The following is a 21,642-nucleotide window of genomic DNA, read 5'->3' as shown; positions in this document are numbered from 1 at the left end:
CTTGAGTGAATGTCTTTTTAGGGCTTGGGAAAGTGGCTAGAATCAAAGCAAGGAAGTAAACCCCTTAGTAATTTACACATTCTGTTTGTTTTCATGTAAACTATATTAATCTCCAGTACATTTCTTTTGGAGAAGCAAATTTAGAAATCATTAAAATGATGAATGCCAGAAATAACTTTTGCTTTTATTTGCTACCAAGACAGTCAAAAGCAGCTGTAGCTACCTTTGGTGTATTTTATTTTCTGAAGATTGACCCTGTTTATTGCCTGTTGCAGTTTTTTGTTGGATATGATAGTCATTCTAATCACTATTATTTCAGAGAAAATAGCTGGTGAGTTACTTATCTAGTAAGTAACTACCAAACAAAGCTCTTGGATGTAATAAATGACTTGATTTCTGCTTTATATCTTAATTTAGTTAAGCCCTGATACTGACTCTGTCCTACCAACTTACTTCAGGTAGGAGCATAGTTAAATGGGGCTCTGTTACGTAGCTTTCTTAGTACGCTCTTTTTGGCTTTTGTGAATGGGTCAGATTAAAACCCAGTAAGATGCTCAGTAACCTGGAGTGAATGGATTTGTTAATTGGGTACTTAACACGTTTTTTAGTCTGTCCAGATGTATTCTTGTCACCAAGTGTTTTTCTTTGAAGCGCTATTAGCCCTAGAAAGAGCACAGTATCCATGATTCCCATGGATAATGACTCTGGTCTATCGGGTTTTGCTCAACAGACTGTAATTTTTCTCGACAAGGTAGTCAGCCTCTTTGAGTCTCCATTTCCTCCTCTCAGAAACGAGGGTGGTGCTGTCAAAGATCTCTTTGGGCCACCACTTTAGTGGCCTGTGATTTCTAAGATGCTTGGGGGAGCCTCACGGTAACTTCCTCTCGGGCATAAGAGGTCCCGGTATCTGCTCATCACAACCTCTGGATGCCTCAGCAGCATCCCCTGAAAGCAAGTTGTGTGGAACATTAATTGTGAAACAAGAGCTTTTCCGCACAATGTTGTACATTAGCAAACTAAAGCCAGTCAAAACTCATGGAACAAAGAAACTTGTCAAAGTTATCTAATCGTTCACCCTGAGAAACAAAGAAATAGCAGCTGCTATGATCTCACTCAAATTGTGTTCCATGGACAGGAAAACTGGTGCTCAACTGTATTTCCAAAAAGATAGTGGAGGGCCATGGAGGAGGAATCTTCATGGCGAAAGTAACTGACTAGATTTTGCAGCAGGAAAACTGTCTGGAAACTTTGGGTCACTAATATGAACGCCCTGAATTGTCAATAAATGGATAAGATTACTGGAAGCAATGAAGAGAAGGAGTTTGCAAAAAGCCCAAAGGGCAACCAGTATAACAATAAGGACTGAGCTGAAAGAATCTGAGAGTCAGAAAAGCACTGGATTTGATTAGTACTGGCAACGTTTCCTCCAGCAATCGTTTCTCTCGTGTTCTTTTCATGTGAGTATCTGGCTCAGTAATACCTATCTCCCACCATTGATAGATGAATATAATTAAAAGAATGAACACGTGCGTAGAGCTTATCATATGCCAGCCACTGTTTCTACATGCTCTATAAACATAACTCGTTAATTCCTGCAAGAACCCTCGCAGCAGGTAGGACACTGAGGCACAGAGAGAGTATGAGAGAAGAGAGGCAGTATGTCATGTGACAAGCAGCCCCCGAATTATAGTGAGTTAAAAGCACAGTGATATATTTCTTACTCCATCAGAAGTCAGTGGTGGGTCTGCTGCTTGACTCCAAGGCATCCTCACTCCAGGACCCAGGTCAGCCTCTTTCTCAAACATTGCTGATCATAACGAGAAAGGTAATACAGCAGATTTTGTCCTGGCCCTTCAAGTTTCTGCCCAAAAGTTACACATGTGCCTTTCACTCACATTTCATTGGTCAAAGCAAGTCTCATGCCAAGCCTGATGTCAGTGGGGTGGGGAAGTCAAATCCTCCCACAGAAAGGGGCAATTTGTATTTGTAAATGATAGCACATTCGATCACAGAGAGGGTAAGTAACTTCCCGTAGGTCCATAAGCTGGTCAGCGGATGAGCTGGGATTCTGAACTCATGCGGCCTGATTCCAGAGTCTGTTCTATTAAACCACACCTCTGTTCTGCTTCTTCAGTTGCTTGAGTCTCAAAGGGAATGAAAACGGATTTTGAGAGCTTCTTACGAAATTCACACAGATCTTTTAGTGTCCATATTACTGAACAACAACGCACCATTAAAAAGTGTAACTTCAGCTAGAATTACATGGATAGCACAGAGTTAAGATGAGAATGGGGCTTTGGGACCAAGAGTGCCTGCCCCCAAATCCTGACATCATCAATCACTACCCGCAAGACCTGTGGGCAGATACATAATCTCTCTGTGCCTTGTTTTCCTTATCTGTAAAATGGCGATAATAATAGTGCCCACCTTATGGTTAGGATGAAGATGAAATGAGTTAATAACTAACTGTAATGCGCTTGGAATGTAATCACAGTGTGAGTGTTAATTATTGCTATTATTACTCTCATTATCCTCTTTCTTAAATGTAATCAAAATTTGTTCAAAAATGACCGTTTACGTCTTCAACCACCTTCTGCCTTGAAGGTGGTGGGTGCCTGCCATCCTTCAGAAAATGGCTTTTTTAAAATTTTGAACCACTCAGTCACTACTTGACTTTCCCTTCCCTTGTTTTAAGATACAAAAGCTGCCTTCATTTTTTAAAATTTTCCTCTCTCTCACTGTGATGATAAAACAGGCAATTTAAATGCTTAGGTTTAATTACCTATAAACTGAATGTTTACAGTAACCTGTTTTGACAGAATTAATTTCGTTGCCTGGTTGTTGTGCTATTATTCTTCTTCAAAAACATCTGCTGTTGTTTGCATTTGAGTAGTTTTCCTGTTTTCTAAAACACTTTTACTTCTGTTGAGAGTATCCTATGTGGTCGTATATCTGAGAATTTTTTTCCTTCCCATTAGGGTCTTACCCGGTGTCACATCCATTAAATTATTTCACAGATTGGTTTCCATTCCTTTCTCATCTCTTAGACATTAGGTTCTGTTTTCTTATCAGTGTCTTCTGTTTCCCTCGAAAGTTTCCCATTGTTGGCTTTTAAAAAGTGTTTCTAGGGCTTGATAATGGCTTATTGGGAGAGACCTGAGTTATGGGGGGCCTGGTCATGGATTCTATCATTCTGTCTCTAGACAGACCAGTTCCAGGACCACAGGTGACCCCTCTAACTCCTTGTTACCTACTCCACAGTGACCAGTGCACATCCCTGTAACAAGGGCAGCAGTCAGAGAGTGAGTTAAGTGTATTTACAAAGCACAAGGTGGCAGCCAGAGTAAGTCTATTTGCAAACCACCCCCAGTCTGGAAGACCAACTAAGTCAATAGTCTTATAACAGAGCAGGAAGACAGCACTTTATCTTATACTAGACATCACAGTAGCCTTAGTAAAAAGGAGATGAAGATGAAAGTACTAAAAATACCTTTGCGGCTAAGTGAATGTGTACTTGTAGAGGTTTAGATATGAAGTATGCCACTTGAGTCATTCATATAGACTTCTTGACCTTTCTTGAGAAGTGGCATGTAAAAGGAGTGAGTTTCTTAGATGAAAAACAACAAGAACAAGTTTGCAGTAAATATTTTATAGTTCTACAGTCATAAATTCCTTCTGACTTTTTGCCTTCTGATTTACTGTGGCTCTAGCTTGTCTGAAATGTGACTGCCATTTCCTCTGTAAAGACTTCCTTGATTCTCTTGGTCAGAAGTGTTTAAATACTCCTTCTACTGAAACTATGTGACACCTGCTTGGGGCACCCATTATATTTTACCAAGCTACGTGTATATTTGTATGTAGAGAGAGGGATTATGTCCAAACACATGTAACTGATAGATTTTATATTAAAATATAAGTACATCTGAATGTACTCCTTTGCTAGGGTTGCCCTAACAAAGTACCACAAACTGGGTGGCTTAGATAACAGAAATGTATTGTCTCATAGTACTGGAGGCTAGGGGTCTACTATGAAGGTGTTGGCAGCGTTGCTTCCTTCTAAGGGCTGCAAGGAGTATCTGCTCCATGCCCTTTGCCTAGCTTCTGGTTTGCTGGCAATCTTGGGCATTGCCTGATTTATAGAAGAAGCTTCCCAGTCTCTTCCTTCATCTTCCCATGTAATTCTCTCTGTTTGTACCTATCTTCAAATTTACCCCCTTTTTTAAGGGCTTCAGTCATAGTGGATATTAGGGCTCATTCTAATGACCGCATTTTAACTTGATTACCATAAAGACACTGACTCCAATGAGGTCGTGTTCTGGGACTTCAACATGTCAAGTCATTCACATTTTTAGGGGGACACAGTTCAACTCATAACACTGGATATAGACACATGGTCTGTTTTCTAAGACGTGATGCTTCTTGACTACAGGGATTAAGCCTTAACTTGTCATTGTGTCTTCCCCAGAGCCTAGCAAAGTGCCTCTGACGTAGTAGGCAGCATGGTACTTGTGGGATGAATTTATGGCATTGCTAATCCACCCTAAAAGCCACCATTTTGTTGAGCAGAATTTACGTTGTATGTGTGGCTCATTCCACAAATGAAGAAGGAGGATTTAGGGGATAAACTATTCTGTGTTGCAGCCTTACCAGGGTCTTCATTACCTCCTTCAACTTCTTCCTTTAGGATCTCATAAGCCTTGTTTTTCTCAGCCTAGAGAGATGGCTTGAATCTCCTCGCAGATACTATCTTGGGACCTTCATGAAAATAGAGACAGAATGAGATTTCAGGGCCATTGCTAATTGAAAGCCATGGAAACCAAATTAATTGTAACATGAAGGCTGTTGTCTCACACACCCACAGGTATACATTGCTCCTTAGGAGATGGTTAGCTTGTGTTTTCTTTTCCCTAAGAATTGTCTTTCCGTCTTAAATGACATATCGCCCATTACTTTTGAATGTTACCAAAACTGATGGAAGAAAATCAAACACTATTAATGAAATTCTTTTGTTTTTCAGTTTTTTCTTATTTGCCAGATATAAAACAAACCTAGATGTGTCTTTTTAGTGGAATTTTAATGTTAAAAGGAGAATCATGGGTATAGAACATGAGAACATAGGAAATTCATGTTTCTTAGAAAACATGGAAACATAAGGATTCCTCATTCAAGAATCTAGGCTTTTCAGAAGTGAAAATTAAGTTTAAAAAATTAGGTATTTCTTCAATGATTCTTAGAAAGGTATATCTCTAGGAAATTTTTTTTGAACTGGCTTTACACTCAAGGAAGAAGTTACCGCAAGAATTAAGACTCAAATTTCCTACATTGAAGTTGGGGGAATTTTTTGTTGCAGTGTGTATTTTAGAAACACATTAGGTAAGAGACTTTGGGGATTTCCTTCTGCCCCAGACAAAAAAAAAAGAGAAGAAAATGGGGTTCTTTTAACTCAGTATTGTGTTCAATAAAGTTACTAGACCCTGTGTTTATAAAAAATGTTGTGATTAAAGCACGTATTATTCTAGTGAAAGCTAATAGTTCTAAGGAGAAATAAAGGGGAGAATCCCCAGAAAGACAAGTTTCTTTCTTCATTGGTTTATTTATTTGCTAACAAGAGTACGTGGTACGTCTGAAGTGCGCAGAACGCTACGAGTGCGTTGGTAGGAGTAGGTTTTATTGGCACATTTTGTTAAGCTCTGGTGGGGCATGGAACTAACCTCTGATACTCAATACAGATAAAGGCAGAGGGTGATCTTGCCTCAAGTCCATCAGGCTGTCTTTGCCCTGAATCATGATCTTTCATTCAATGAGGATGTGGTTTGTGCCTCAGACACACAGAGAGCATGAAGTCCTAGCCGTCTGAGTCTTATAGACCAGTAGGGTTGAGAAACAGGTAAGCAATTAGGATACAGTGGGTGACACAAGTGGCTGTATGGATGAATCAGTGAACCACTAAATGAAAAGGTGGGTGTCATTTGAGACACCATTTTTGAGAGTGGAAGAACATTCGTTATAGAACAATTGTTTTTAAATTTTTATTTCATGTTGGAGTATAGTTGATTAACAGTGTTGGGTTAGTCTCCGTTGTACAGCAAACTGATTCACTCATACATATACATGTATCTATTCTTTTTCAAGTTCTAGCACACTTACATGGCATCATATTTAGAGAACTTTTAGAAAATTCTCCAGAAACTTAGAAAATTGGAGAACAATTTTAGAAATCTTCAGAGAGCTCCAGGAGGAGCAGCACGTGGACAGAAGACCTTCAGAAAGGCAGGCAACTGACATTTGCGTGTGTGTTTGTTTTTACTAATGATCTCTGTATTCCAATATGCTGTATTCTCTAAAAAAGTTTGTGTTTTTGTTCATTTGTTTGTTTGTTTGCTTAGTGGGAAGGGAATCAGTTAGTCAGCACAGTGCACTGTTATTACACTTCCTCTCTCTCCCGCAGTCGGTGTGTGTGCACGCCGCCCTGAGTCCTGCTGCCTTAGTTTTTGCTGACCCAAATCGTTTAACGTCACCAGTTGAGAACCACTCTCAACTTCCTGACTTTTATGCATTGTGGATGTGAATTGATTCCTCTAAAGTACGGAATAAGAGGGTGATTTGGGGTATTTATAAGTGTTGGGGCCAACACTGACATTATGCATTGGAAAAAGTTGCATGCAAGTTTCTTTCATCTGGGTTGTAGCTCCCACACTTTCTCTAAATCTGTCCTTGCCCTGAATATCTGAGTGGATGAGTAATTAAATGATCTGCTTTGGAAAGGCTAATTAATTTAACCATTACTCAGGGACTGTTGCCCCCGATCTCCCCATCTGCCCACTCCACAGGCACACCTGGCACTCGGCATTGTCCTGCCTCTGTGGCCGGCAGCTCCCCAGGATGCCTGTGTAGGCGGAGAATGGTTCTAGGCCTCCGGGGGGAGCAGACCTGCTCTCTTCGCACACACACCAGGTCGCCACCATGCTCTTATTCTTGGGGCCCACTCAGAAATGGGGAAGGCTGATGATTTATTGAAACTTTTCTCTAAGATTTCAGAGTGTGACTCTCTGCCCCAAGGTGTAAATGAGAGTAATCATTTATCTCATTTCCTCTTGGGCATTTGGTGAGATCTTTGTAGGGAAAAATATGGGGAGGGGGTGGTGTTAATTGAAACAACGAGCATAGGTTTATATGAGGAATTTCATTCGTATTTTTCTTCTACTCGGCTGGAAATGTAGGTTCATAGGACTTGGAATTCAGTGTGTCCTTGAAAAGTTAGATCAGTGGTTTTCCCATTGATTGCTATGGAAAGGGTCAAGGATGTTTCATCCTTGGACACCCCCATGATTTCTTGCATTATTGTGTTCCCGACCAGGGTTCTTGCCTCCTTAGTCAATAGAAATTGATCGGAGGCCAGACAAGAAATGCAGGCAAGGCTTTATTGGGGCCCCTGCTGCAGCAGGGGGGAGCGAGAAGAAGCAACAGGTTCCCTTGCTCACTCATTCCTGGAGGCGGGCCGAGCTGGATCCTAATATGGGGTGAAGGTAGGGGTGTGCCCAGGGGTCGGGCTGGAGGGGGGCCTTAGGTGGTCTGCCCACCCCTTTGGTGGTGTTGTGTGCAGCATGCCCAGTACCCTGCTTTTGCTCCCTGCTCTTCAGAAGTGGCAGTTGGGTTTTTTTTGGTCTCTTTGTATCTTGTTGTCCATAATTTGCCCTATCTGCGCATGCACACATTTTTAGTCCCTTATAGTTTCTTTGTATTTTTTTGCTGGACAAGATGTTTGTCCAGGTGCCAGCATTGTAGCAAAGGGTCCCAGGTCCCAGGTCCCAGCCTGTTTCAATTGATGATTCCTTCTCTAGCAGTAGAGGCAGTGGTTAATAGGTGATGATAAATACAGAGGCACAAGTTCTAGCAAATGAGATTTTAACTAAATAAGTATTCATCACTATTTTGCAGATTCGGAAAAACATGCGTGGTTGTATTTAAATTTAACAGCTAAGGCACAGGGGGCATGTTTCCCAGCCTACTTGAGCCTCAGTTTCCCCGTGGAAGATAGGTGTCACTGTACATCAGCGCTCAGACTGTGTACTGGGGGCTCCAAGGGCCCTATGACTTTTTCAAGAATTCAGAGGTCAAAACTGCTTTTCTAAGAGTACTAAGATGTTATTTGTCTTTTTCACTCTCATGGGCATACAGTGGTTTGCCAGAGGCTTTTCAACATGTTAACATTGCAATATCCTGAGTACAGAAGTGGATATGGGAATCCAGATGTCGTTTTTGTTAGCCAGACATTAAAGACATTAGCAAAACTATAAAACACTGCCATTCTTGTTACTGATTTTTGTTTTGGAATCTATAGTTGTATTTCACAATTATGTGTTGTTTACCTGTAATGGAATTATTATTGTTATTTCAAATAAATTAATATATATAGTATTTGTATTTTACTATATATAAATATATGTAAATTAATATATATTTAGAGTCTTGGTTTTCATTTTGAATACCGTAAACATTGATAGATGTAGCCCACATAAACAGAAGCTCTTTGGAGTCCTCAAAGATTTTTTTTCAGAGTGTAAAAAGGTTCTCAAAAAAGTTTGAGAAGCATTGCTGTGTGTCCTGGAAATGATAATAATACCTACCTCATGGGATTGTTGGAGGTTTAAATACTTCATGTATCTAGAACCGTGCTTGACATACTAACTGTTCAATAAATATTAACCATTCCTCTTATCTTTTAAAATTGCGATATGATGTATCGGAATGGAAAAGGCTGAAGAAGTCGGTCGAGTGTCTCTGAAAAGTGACCTGGATAAAACCATGACCCAAAGGGGCAGAACTTGGAACTGAACTGAAGTCCAGTACCATCACCTGCCAAACTTAGGGAATTTAGGGAAGAGTGGAATCAAGACCTATAATAGAGATTCTCTATAATTAAAAGACTTGTGGAAACAGACCTGTTTTTCTATATGACTTGTTGCTAAAAAGCATGAAATTTGAAAAATAACTCTTAGAAATAGGAGAATGCACCTTCCCATTTCAAGGCAGTTTACTTTCTATTTTTTGATAAAATCATTACCTAACATTTATTTTAAAAGCTAGCTTTGAATACACCTTTGAATACCCAGCACTCACGTTATGCTTAGTGCATCTTATGACACAGGTGTGCCTAGGTATGCTTTCTGTCTGTTAGACCCTGAGCTCTCTGAATTTAGAACCATCTTATTTATCTTTATTGCCCAGAGCCTAAACTCATTAAACTCAACTTTAAGTGTTTGCTGAATGAATTAGAATCTCCACCATCATTGGATTACTGTATATAATCAGCAGAATATTCCAAATAAAGTAAAATAGAGATAGATGTATATATTATATAATACATAAAAATAACTGAGTTTTAAATACTTTAGAATATAGGAGCTTAACCTAACGACCAAAACTAACATGAAGGTCCAGTTTGGGGGGATAGTAGAAGATTCTTTGATAGCCCAATCTCTTTCCCACAGTAAAGGAAATGGACTTTGGGTTTGTAAGATGCCCCATAATGTTTTTTTTCTTTTTAAATACATGTGTGAGCCTGCTTAGTTGTTCTGCTTTAGTTTTCCAGAAGAGTCAAGTAGAAATTGTACAGATTAGCTGGCAGAGTATTTACTGTACTGACAGCTTGCTGGAGGTGCGTTTCGATCGGCACCCTTCAAATGCATTGTGTGTATAGAGCAGTTTGGGGTGACGAGACTCACAATGAGTAGAAGTAATTCTCCACACTCACACTGAGTGCCAGTGCGACCCTTCCTCCAGGGCAGCCTCACGGGGGTCCCATCTGCCTGGTGGAGAGCAGGGCTGCACAGTGGCGTCATCCTTACCCATTCAGGATGGGTGCAGGGCTTCCTTGAAAATGGCAACAGAACACTGATTTGTCTCCAGACAGGCCTGCCTTCCCCACTCCTACAACAGATGGCTGCTCGGTGCCCTGAAGTCGGACGTCTCCACACATCGCAAACTGAATACAGTCCCCCTTCGAAAGCTGCTTACCCCTTGGGGAACATTTTTCTAAACATCCAAACCTTTGCAGGTCTTTTGTGGCTTTTACAAATGCCAGCATCCTGTTGGTATCATTGTAGGCAGTCTTTCCATGGGCTTAACTTGTAGCTGTATCTGTAGTTTTCTGAAGATCCATGGTTCACATAAATAACTTTGTTGTTGTTTATTATGATCTTTAGTTGAGATTGTCTGCGGCTGCACTGAAGGATTTAGAAACCTGGGACTAATTCGCCATTTGTGCATAAAATTGAATAAAAATGTAGCTCTGTTTCATCCTTCTTGGAGGGAAAGATTCTCTTTGCATTTAACTGAAAGAGAAGTAAGTGTTGTCATCACTTTTGTTTTATTGTGTGTTTATTCTTTATATTCTTCTGTTATCCCTGTTCTGTAAGTAAGGGTCCACAGCTCTTGATAAAATATCTCTGGGCATTTGTTTTGCAATCATAAAGTCAGTACCCCCTTCATAATGAGCTACTGGCTTTGCTACAAACACAAAACAAAACAGAGACGTATTGCAAAAGCACAGTTGTCAGTTTTTAGCAGATGAGCGAAGACCTTCAAATAGGAACACAAGTATTAGGAGTGTGTTTAATTTGCCTTGGGTAGCATGCAAGGCAAGGATTCCTTATTTTTTACACAAAGCTGTTTTTAAACAACCCCGAATTTGCATAAAAAAGATGATGGTCCCAGTTGGCTTCACACGTATATTGGGACCATGGGGGTTTGAAGATATGGTTTGCCAAGGGACTACTAAACCCAAGAGCAGATGAGATTACTGTAAAAAAAAAAAAAAAAAAAAAAAAGTCCCATTTATTTTTAATACTTTAAGTTCATAATTTGAGCCCAGAAATATTAACATCTAGAAATCCTAAGAATTTGATTGTAGATAATTTCACCCATTCAACTCCATTCCTTCCTTAATTTTAATAAAGAATGACAATTCTTCTTTCATACACAAAAAAATACTATTCCTACTAAGAAAAACTCCTGCTGACGTAAACTGCACACACATGGAATACCAAAAACTTGAAAGATTTGGGAGATACAAAGTATTGAACCTCAAGAAAGAACCTTTTTGGTGTGTTTTAGCCTTGAAACCCTCTTTTCAAAGGAAATATGATTCAGAGGCCTACTACATAAAATAGCTCCTAGTACCTAAAATTGTGGTGCCCCTCCTGTAGTGGAACTTAACTGGCACTGGTCTTCCCCACCCACCCTGTAGAAAACCCTGGGCTGTTATTCGGAACCCTTAGAAGTCTTTGCTCCACGACATTATATATGTTGCATTTCCTGAATAAATGATTTAGAACAATTACAGAGCATGGACCCAAAGAGGCATTTGTATTTGTTGGTCATGCAAATTGTCCTTCACCACCAGGCTGCTTTGAATGAGAGTAGATCCCATAAAGTAGACTGAAGCGATTTTCCAATTTGTAAATTAGGATGACCAGAGAGCAGGGTTAGGGTTGGGGATTACCTTTCCTGTGACCCAGACTACTCTGAGATTCTCCACGTTTGTGTCACACATTTCCACGTGGCTGTTTGAAGTGGGGCACATCTCTGCTCACGTAGCGGTGGGTCAAAAGTAAAGTTGACGTTTCTAGTTTTACGTATTTTACTCTCTGTTGCACCAGATCAAGTGGCTAATGTGCTACCACTTCTGAGATGTTGGTTTTCTATGTTGGTTCATTCATACTTTATTGAAGGCCAAAAAATAAAACGTGTGGGCAGACTACAACATTTTATGATTTATTAATATTTTCCTTCTTAAAAACTATGTAATGGCTAAAACCATTGGAGTTTTCTTTCCAAGTGAACTGAATAAGATTTGACAAGCACCTATACCATGTGCTATTTCCTAATAGTGTGATAAAGGAAATCTATTTTAAGGATAAAATAGTGATGTTCCTAACCTTTACACTGTATTAGAATTATTTTTATTATTTAGGAGGATGATAGTGATAAGATAGACTCTTGTTCTGTTTCTAGAAATGTCTTTTTTGTGCTAAACTGCTCTTCTAAAAAATTAGTAGGCTATTGGTATATGTATTAAATCTTTCTCTGAAGATTCAGCAATCAGAAATGATGATTCCAGGAAATTTTCCAGAACGCCTTCCATTTCTAGTTCTGTATCTGTCTTCGGGGCGAAATTCTCAAAGTGTGGGCCTGGGATGCTGGGTGCTTCCAAGACCCTTTTAAGAGATCCACAACGTCAAAACTATTTTCATAAGCTAGTATTTGCGTTTTTTTCCTTACATTCTTTCGTTGGTGTGTAGTGGAGTTTTCTAGAAGCTATATGACGTGCTCTCACAATAAGTTGAATGCGGAAGCAGATATGAGAATCCGGCTATCTTCTGTAGAGCCAGACGTTAAAGATATATTTGCAAAATTTTAAAGCAGTGTCACTCTTCTTATGAAATTTATTCTTGTTTTGGAATATAATATTTTTCGTAAAAATGTTTTACTTATGTTACCATGGATTTATTAATTTTTAATGAATTTATAGGTAACTTTTTTAAAACTACCTGTTTTCATTTATATATGGTAGATATCTATGAACATAACCTACTTGAACAGAAGGTCTTTTGGTCAGCATCAGTAGCTATAACCCATGTAAACAAGCTCTTTTGGGTCCTCAATAACTTTTCAGAATGCAGAGGGGTCCTGTGGCCCAAATATATGAGAACTGCTGTACTATTATCCCCTCATTCAGTGTCCTTATATAGGAATTTACTTTGTTGACGCTTACTCAGATATTTACCTGGTAGTCCATGGAAGCTGTGCTTATCATAATTTTAAAATGTGTGTAAAAAGCTTTGAACCAGAAGGTGCCCTGTGGGGATCATTGTGTATGTGTGTGTGTGTGTTGTGTACTCATAAATGCAAATTGGTAGTTATTAGAAATTCTATCATGCTGGGCAAATTGGTATTAGATTCTGTGTCTGATTCCTCACTCAGCAAATCGCAAACATTTATTTTGTTTCTACTAAATGGCCCTTAGTAGGTGTTATAGAGGTGGACTAACTGTGATCTCAGCATTCAGGGCAGCAGCTGGTACAGTGCTATACCACAGCTACACCACACTATACCGACTACACCACAACTGACCACGTGCAAAAATGCATCAGTCAGCAATTTTGGCTGCCACCCTTGTGGTCAAGGAGGAACTTATTTAGAGGAAAAGATATACTAAATAAACAGTCAAGGAAAATAGAAGACAATGTGGATTAGAGTTTAGACTAGAAGTTAAATGTCTCCGTATTCAGTATACAGAGAAAACAATGAGTTCAGGTATTGTTATGTTAACTTAATTATCATCCTTAGTACTAGAGTAGCTTCTGGGTTCTCTTTATTTAGTTTCATGGAGTTATACATCCCAGTGAAAAATAATTTATAGATTATTTTGGTAAAAATTTTGACAGTGTAATAGTAAACCTTTCAATCCATGAATGTGGTGTGTGAATCCATGAATGTGGTGTGTGTGTGTGTATGTGTATGTATAAAATCTCCTTTAATTGTTCTGAGCAGTGTTTTCTGGTTCCTATGTAGCAGTTTAAGTCTTTTATTACATTTATTCCCTAAGTATTTTATGTTATTACAGATTCTTTAAACTTAATTTTCCAGTTGTGTGATGCTAACACATAAAAACATAATTGATTTTTGTAAATTGACTTGTATCCTGTGACTTTGCTAAATTATTAGCTGTATTGTTGCTTTGTAAATTCCTTAGGATTTTCTGGTTAGAAAATTATGTCATCTGTGAATATAAACAATTTTACCTCTTCCTTTTTGTTATTTGTGTCTTTAATTTCTTTTTCTCACCTTATCAAACTAGGTAGGAGTTATGCCGTCTTTGAACTTTCATAAATGAGATCATAAAATATATACTCGTCTGCATTTGCTTATTTCACTCAATGGTATTGTTGTGATGAGGTCTTGATTATTCCTTCTTAGTAGTTTATGGTATTTCAATGTATAACTATGTTCAGGTTTATCCATTCTACTGTTAATGGGTGTGTGCATTTTCAGTTTAAGGTTATTACAAGTAGTCCTCCTATAAACATTCTAGTACGTGCCTTTTAGTGAACATATATATGAGTTTCTGTTGAGTTTATACCTCAGAGTGGACTTACTGAGTCATAGAATATAAAGTGTGTTCTTCTCTATTTTTTTTGTCCTCATGAGTATTTGCCACGTGTTTAATTTTCATATTAAGCCAGAAGTGTGTCGCATTCTTCTCTTCCCTCTGCCTTTTCATCTGCTCATCGGGACTTGGGTCAGAGAACACGTGTAGGCTCTCTGCCTTGTTTACCTCTAAAAGAGGCATGTGACCCCATCTCTCTCTGGCTTCTTCCTGCTTACCTTTTTGCCCCTCTCATAGGGTATAAGCACAGGTCCTGCTCTAGGCTCCCAAAACTTGTATACCCCAAAAGTCTCCCGACTCTAGTTTTCCTCCTTCTAGTCTGTCTTTAGGTGTTTATTCAGAGAGAGAACTGTTCCTACTAAAAAGCTACTCCACTTTAACCCAACTAAAATATTGGGTTGGCCAAAAAGTTCGTTCGGGTTTTGTGTTAACATCTTACTGAGAAACCCAAACGAACTTTTTGGCCAACCCAATACATGCCTTCTTGATAGTCTTGGGCATTTCAAAGACACGAGCAGTTAGAAGGGGAGAAATCCTCTCCTTCCTCTGGGATTCAGGTTGCTTCCTCTCTGTTTGCATGTAGCTGAATCCTGTGTAGAGGGAGGGCTGAGGGATGCAATAGCTTCACACCTCGATAGCAGTAGAGGATTTCAGAGAAAATTCTTGCTCGAACTAAGATTTGAGAATTACTGGAAGAGTTCACTTATCCCTACTTCGTCTCTCAACTGTTTTAAGAATAATTGAAAAGCTGGCCAAAATGAAGATATCTGTCACTTTACAAAAGTAGTCTTAAAATTTTGGTTAATGTTAGATTTTTTGGTAAGAGAAATCAGAATTGCAATTATAAAGGACACAAAATGAACCCTGTGTGAACTAAAGAGTACTTAAATAATTTGACTTTCAATTCCATATTTTCATATTTCTTAGACCCTGAAAAATGACATGCAGAATTTTTATTTAGGTTTTGAACTAAGGAGAACCTAAAGTTTGACTGTAATATTACTACTTACCAGTTGGAGGCTCCAAGACTGAATCAGGAAGAAATAGAAAATATGAACAGTCCATATGTTATTTAGCCTCTCTTAGCCTCAGTTTCCACATCTTTGAAATGGGGATAATAAAACCTATTATAGGGCTGTTTTCAGGCTCATATGAGATCAGGTAAAATGCTCAGCCCCATGCCTTTTATGTAGCAAGTCTGCAAAGGATTTTCTATTTTTATTTCGAGAATGGTACAGAGTTACATTTTGTTTGCTTTATTAAATTCAGTATCAGCGCAGGGCAACAAAATAAATAAGAATAGCGAAAATACTTATGAGCAAAATTGATACAGGAAGAACAACTGAAATATTTTAGCCATGGAAAATTTATTTACAAATGATATATGTTAATGAACTTAAAAGGAAGCTTTGAGTTGGCATTGAGCATTCATTTGGCTATTATAAAATCCAAGGCAAAAGATCTCTTTCATGACACACAGTGAAAACAATGCACTCATGACCAATCACTTTAAATATTTATAGAAAGTTTAGTGGAGGAAGTGAGCTAAACCAAGGAAGGGATTCCTCTGGAGACCTCAGAAGAATGTTTTGAAGCCAGGCCGGTGTACCTCTGCATTGAGAAGGATGGTCAACTAATCATGTGCTTTTGCTTCTCCAGGGAGAAGTTGGCTGTGGCCCGATTGCAGAGAGAAGTTGCCCAAAGAAGAAGTGAGGGGGCCATGGTAAGTCCCAGCTGGTCTGTGCTGATTCCCAACCTCCCTTCCGAAGTCTCTGGCTTGAAAGGCATTTTTGTCTCGTTAAGGATTTCAAAGGAAAATATTTGCTCGTAGCAAACTGAATGCTGTATTAGTAAATAATATGTTTAGAGTGCAGTTTAAACAGATCTGCCATTTGCTGAGAGAGCGGGAAATCTTAATTGGGAAAAAGAACTCTTTGAGCTTTAAGGAGGATGTTCAAATGTTCAGAGGGTTGTACGGCTTTATTTCCTGAAGGTCCACTGGATGCCCAGGCTTCCAGCTGTGAGCACAACGTCCGTAAAGGAGCGCGCTCAGATTTTTCAGACAAGGACAGTGCAACTTAATTCAAGCCTCTCAGTTCTTCGAACCTGAAAAATAAACAGCCGAAAAGAGCACTCAGCTGTTTGCTAACGTAATTGTCTTTTATCGTCTTCCTTCTCTCCGCTCTTTGTGGTGTAGTCTCCCTGTCCATTTCAGTGTGTACCATTTAGGAAACTGATGTTTCCTTGTGTTTTGAATTGTACTAAAAATCAATATGGTTGTTCTGGCCTGTAGCAACGTCATTTTGTAGACTTTCTTTGCCAAAGTATCTGCCTGTGTGCCCCTCTGGTATCGGAGATGGCTGTCGGGGGACCTGGGGAATGGACTTGTGTGGGTTAACTGCTGCTGCTATCTCTGAAAAAAAAATATGACATCAGATTTTTTCCAAACGTATAACAAAACAATGGCACACATGCAACTTTTCAGCTAATGCTTTTTTGAAAAGAGAAGCCACACATTTTCAGACCCTGAAAGCTGCTTGCATTTGATTTCATGAGAGTTAATTGACAATTCATCTGCTGAAAAGTGTAAGAAATTTGTAAAATAAGCTGGCCTTGAACTTCTCTCAAGAGGGAAGGCAGAGGGCTGGAACAAGAGGTTGACTGTTGAGTGGATTCTGGAAGGTTCTGTGGCCCTTGAGCTTGCTAAAATACTTGGTGATCATGTTGTTTGCTCTGCTAGTGATCTTAAGGCAAAGAGAATCTTGACTGTTCCAAGAATACGATGAAGCTGCTCGCAAGCATCTTTGAGCAATGACATGGGAATAAGTTGAAGAAAATGAAGGTTTAGTTAAACAGTGAACTGAAAATGTTCAATCTGGACTTTTACTGCATTGCAAAATGTTTCTGAGCTAGGCCATTCTGTAATGTTTCCATCTTTGTTCAGGCTAGCTAGCTCTTGTTAAACACTTCATCAGCTATGTTCAAAGTGAAGGTGAAGAAGTGACAGCTTTTCTAGGTCTGTTTCTTCATCCTTAAGATGAGGAAGTTGCGACTGTATGATTTGCAGTCCTGCGAATGAGCGTTTGTTCATGTAAAGTTTTGATAATGGGAAGATTTTTCTGGCAATAACTAAATGTTATTTAAGTTCATAAGAACAGGCCCCTAAAGCATGTATCTTTCTGATTCTGACATTGAATGAGCCTGAGTTGAAATCATCTCAGACAGATAACTGTCGAGTTTTTCATAAAACGAAACCCCCTTTTAAAACGTTATAGAAGTTATTGTTCAGTGTAGAAAATACCCAGAAAACACAGGCAAACAAAAAGTGACTCTGGTTGCTCAAAAACCAACTTTGGAAAAGTTACCAGTGTTTTGTTACTCATCTTTAAATCACGTTAATGAAAAATCACGTTTATGTGTTGACCGATTTAACAAGTAAGTTATGGAGCACCTAACCCTAACCCTACCCAGCACTATTCTAGGCATTGGGGAAGCATCAGTGGAAAAAACAGGCAAACATCTGAGAGCTTACATTCTACTCGTCAGGGAGACAGATGTTTGATGGAATTACCGTCAGATGGTGGAGGCAGCTATGAGAAAATAAGATCAGGGTAGGGGAAAGTGGGATGCTAGGGGATCAGTATGGGTGTTCTCAGTAGTAAATCACTGAAGAGTTAGTATTAGAGGGACGTTGAGGAGGAGAGGGAATGAACCAGGATGATAGTTCCAGCGGGGGTTAGCATTCCTGGCGGGGAGGTGAGCAAGTTCAAAGGCCTGCATTGCCTGAGGAACAGCATGGAGAAACAGGATGGCTGGAGGGCATGAGGGAGAGGCTGAATGGTAGAAGATAATTCAGAGAAGTGACGGGGCAGAGGAGTATGTCATCAAGGTCCCCAGAGATCTCTGGCTCATGCTCTGAGTGACAGGATCCACTGGAAGGCTTTTAGTGAGTGCCCTGATGCCATCTGATTTACTACTGTTCATACGACTGTTTCCCCCAATTCCGTAATTGATCACATCTCAATTCTTTAGAGACACCTAAGCCCTGATTTTTATTCATGTCCTATATTTTGCTTTTTTCTCCCTCTTTCTTGGTATTTTTTTCCCCTCTTTCCTTACCTAGTCGTCCCCCATCCCGAATTTTCAACTTAATTATATGCTTCGTCTTTTCTGCTCCTAGGATTCATTTATTTCTGAAGGCCTGATTCTTTCAGTATCTGACAGCTCCTAAAATCAGGCAGTTCTATTAAGCCTCTAAATTTAATTCTTGCTGTTATGAGCCCAGAACTTTTGTCACGTTTTTAGCAGAAATGGAAAGCAGTTCATCTCAACCAGATCACCTTATGCTTTTAAAGAATAATATTCACAGTATGCTGTGTTTTATCCACATGAAAGGAAAAATGGTATGTATGGAAAAAGTTATATAAGTATTTTCAAAATGCTATATAATTGAAGCAGATAATTATTTTAACCATCATCAGTGAACCTGTTATAATCAAAGTCTTTAATGCAAAACATGGCCTTTTAAAAATTTGACTACGCAATAAATCTTTCTACTTACAAGTTTTTAAGTTAGTACCCAAGGCATCATTTTTGAGAGATTTCTTCTTTTACCACACTGTTTATTTTGGAACAATTTTAGACTTCCATGAAGTCGCACACCTGCATACTCTTTAACCAGTTTTCTAGTGTTAATACTGAGGTAACCATGGTGTAATTATAGAAACTGAGAAATTAACATTGGCACATAACTATTAACTAAGTTCTAGATTTTTTTTTTGGAATTTCACCAGTTTTTGCAATAATGTCCCCTTTCTGATTTAGGGTTCAGTTCAGGGTACTGCATTGCATGTAGAAAGATTTCTCTTTGCTGGCTGATTGACACATGTGGAAATAAGAAAGAATATGGATTTGGGAATGAGGCAAGTCTGGATTCAAAGTCCAGCTCCATCAGTAGTTAGCTATATGACCTTGGACTCATTCCTGTATGGGTTTTTAACAATTCTGTCTGTGCTTTTGTTCTGTTAACTCAGGTCTTTGTTTGGGAAAGCTATCTTTGAGTATATTATACGTTTCCTATTTGTTTCTTTGTTCTTCCACGAAATAACTATTGCCATTGTTTTCATACTTACCTTTCAGTATTTTTCACAAACTGCTATAAGATCATGTTTCTCTTTATTCTGGGAGATTGTATTTCAGCTTGTGTTCTCTCTCACTGACTCAATTTACTGCAAGATCTTTTCTGTCCATAAGACTTTGATGTCATCTTAAACTTTGTTATAAGTAAAAAAGGCCCCTTCTACCCCAAGAGTATATTCATTCCCAGTATCCTCTAGAATGCATATAGTTTTTATTTTTCTATATGTAAATCTTTGCATATTCTAGGTGGAATTACATTGGTGTGAGGTAGGGATCAAAATGAGTGTTTGCCCAAATTAACTGTTCAATAAATGGTGTTGGGAAATTAACTAGTATCTAACCTTTACTGTCGCATTTACCATCTTCCAAATTCAATCCCTATCAATACGCCTCAATTACTGGATGGCTTATTCTTTTCTATTAACCTTATTTAGTCTATTCTTACGATAGCCTAAATTGTTTTAATTACTAGAAATTTGTCTATTTAATATTTTATAGGCTGAATTCTTTCTGATTATTCTTTTTTATCCAAACTTAAAAAGATAATTTTATTTATTGAACAGCAATCAGGGTTCATGAGTTAAAAATATGTATTTGACTTTTTAAAAAAAGTATTTTTATATGTATTTATGACACAGGAGTACCTCAGAGACTATTTCAAAATGACATGAAAAATGGCTTAATATGTTTATTTTTTTTACATTTATATTAAAATTTTTTTAAAGAATGTCACTTCTACCACTGTGAGTTTGTCTTTGTTTTTTATTCGTATCTCAAGAACACTAATATTCTACCAAACATAATTTTTTAAATGTTTGGTTTAGTTATGCAAAGTTAACAACACTGTATGGTTCCTTTTCATCCCATTCTGTTTGGGGAAAAGAAAAATATCCATTTTTGATTACTCATCTCAAGACACTGAGGAAGCATAGTATCCCCATTTAACCTGTTGCAGGATTCCCTTTTTTCCTACAGCTGGATATTCAGACACTGGCTGGGTGTTACCATCCTGTACCAGCAGCTAAATTCAAAACCATATCCTCTTGTCTTTTTGCACAAGAACATCCAAGGAATAACTGTCAAAGATTAAGATATTTGACAGTTGTATCAGGAATTTGAGAAAAAGCAGAGAAGAGCTGGAGGAAGTAGGGAGATCAGAATCCTTGGACCCTCTGTGACTTCCTGGCTGGAGGATGGGGCAAACTTAGGTCGGCAGAATCCCTCACCAGATCTTATTCATTCAGTGCCGCAGTATGAACAGCCAGCTGTGGTGATAACTGGAGTTAGCTGGATTCACTGATACAAAAACACGTTAAAGAAACTTCATGCCTGTGGACCCACAGTTTCTAGTGGGTCTCTGTTTAACTGCAGGGTTCTCTTCTTCAAGTATCTGCATAGTGTTTGAGAGCTTTAGTCCTAGTCTTACTTTTAACTTGTTGGTCCCCTACTCTGTGCAGCCTGTGAGTTTATTTTCCCTCTTAGTCATTTGTAGAAAGCAAAAGTCACAGTGTTAAATAACTGTTATTTAAACAGGAAGAGATAATTTCTTTTAACTTAAGAGACGCATGTAGAAATAGGAACATTGCAAGCAACCCAGGTGCTATTGCCTTGGTGAGTTTTCAGGATTTTGCCCAGTGTGCCCTTCCTCTTGGCATTGCTGCACAGCTGTATTGTCTGGCTTCTGGTAGACAAGAGGGCAGCCGAGAAGGGAGATTCAGAGTTTGGAAACCCAGAAGTAAGGGGGCCTGAAGCTGTAGTACCTAAACATGTCAATTCCTACTGCTAGATTTCTTGGGGACAGGTGTTTAGTTTTGTTTCACAACAGCGCAGTGGGTGATACAACTGATTTTCTAACTGCTAGTAGTCAAAGGAGAAGGGTTAGGATTACAGGGTGAACTAACCTATAACCTATTTTTGTGTTTCCTTTTTTTTTTGAGATAAAATTGACATATATCATTATATTAATTTGAGGTATACAACATAATGGTTCAATATGTGTATACAGGTTTCCCCTGCTATCTGAAAAGAGAGCACTCCTATGAAACCTTTGGTAAGCTGAGACGGTGTAAAGCGAGACACAATTACCTTTTTTTGTAATAGTAAACATATGCTTTGGATTTCTTCTGGTTAGTGAAAAAAAGTACAGATGTAGGTCTTTCATAAAAGTGAAGTCGTGCAAAGCGAGCTTTTAAAAAGTGGGGACTGCCTGTATTTTGCACAATGATCACCACAGTAGGTCTAGCTAATATCCTTCGCCACACACTTACAAACTGTTTTTCTTGTGATGAGAAATTTTAAGATCTACTGCTCTCTTAGCAACTTTCAAATATAAA

The 21,642-nt window shown here is 38.7% G+C and overlaps 1 protein-coding gene across 6 annotated transcripts in view; it reads left to right on the top strand.

Annotated features, from left to right (window-relative positions):
• NCKAP5 (NCK associated protein 5) overlaps positions 1–21,642 on the top strand; it is a 1,064,528-nt gene that overhangs the window by 471,031 nt on the left and 571,855 nt on the right. For all 6 annotated transcript variants that reach the window (XM_027082618.1, XM_027082617.1, XM_027082619.1 and 3 more), the window contains one exon: positions 15,830–15,893. In XM_027082618.1, coding sequence (XP_026938419.1) covers positions 15,830–15,893 — 64 coding nt within the window. The remainder of the gene's footprint in view (positions 1–15,829; positions 15,894–21,642) is intronic.

Source organism: Aethalodelphis obliquidens, unplaced genomic scaffold (genome assembly GCF_003676395.1).
Source record: "Aethalodelphis obliquidens isolate GAN/ISIS:26980383/991018 unplaced genomic scaffold, ASM367639v1 scaffold47, whole genome shotgun sequence".
Lineage (NCBI taxonomy): Eukaryota > Metazoa > Chordata > Mammalia > Artiodactyla > Delphinidae > Aethalodelphis > Aethalodelphis obliquidens.
The sequence above is the reverse complement of the archived record's forward strand: the minus strand, read 5'-3'. Positions and strand labels throughout refer to the sequence as shown.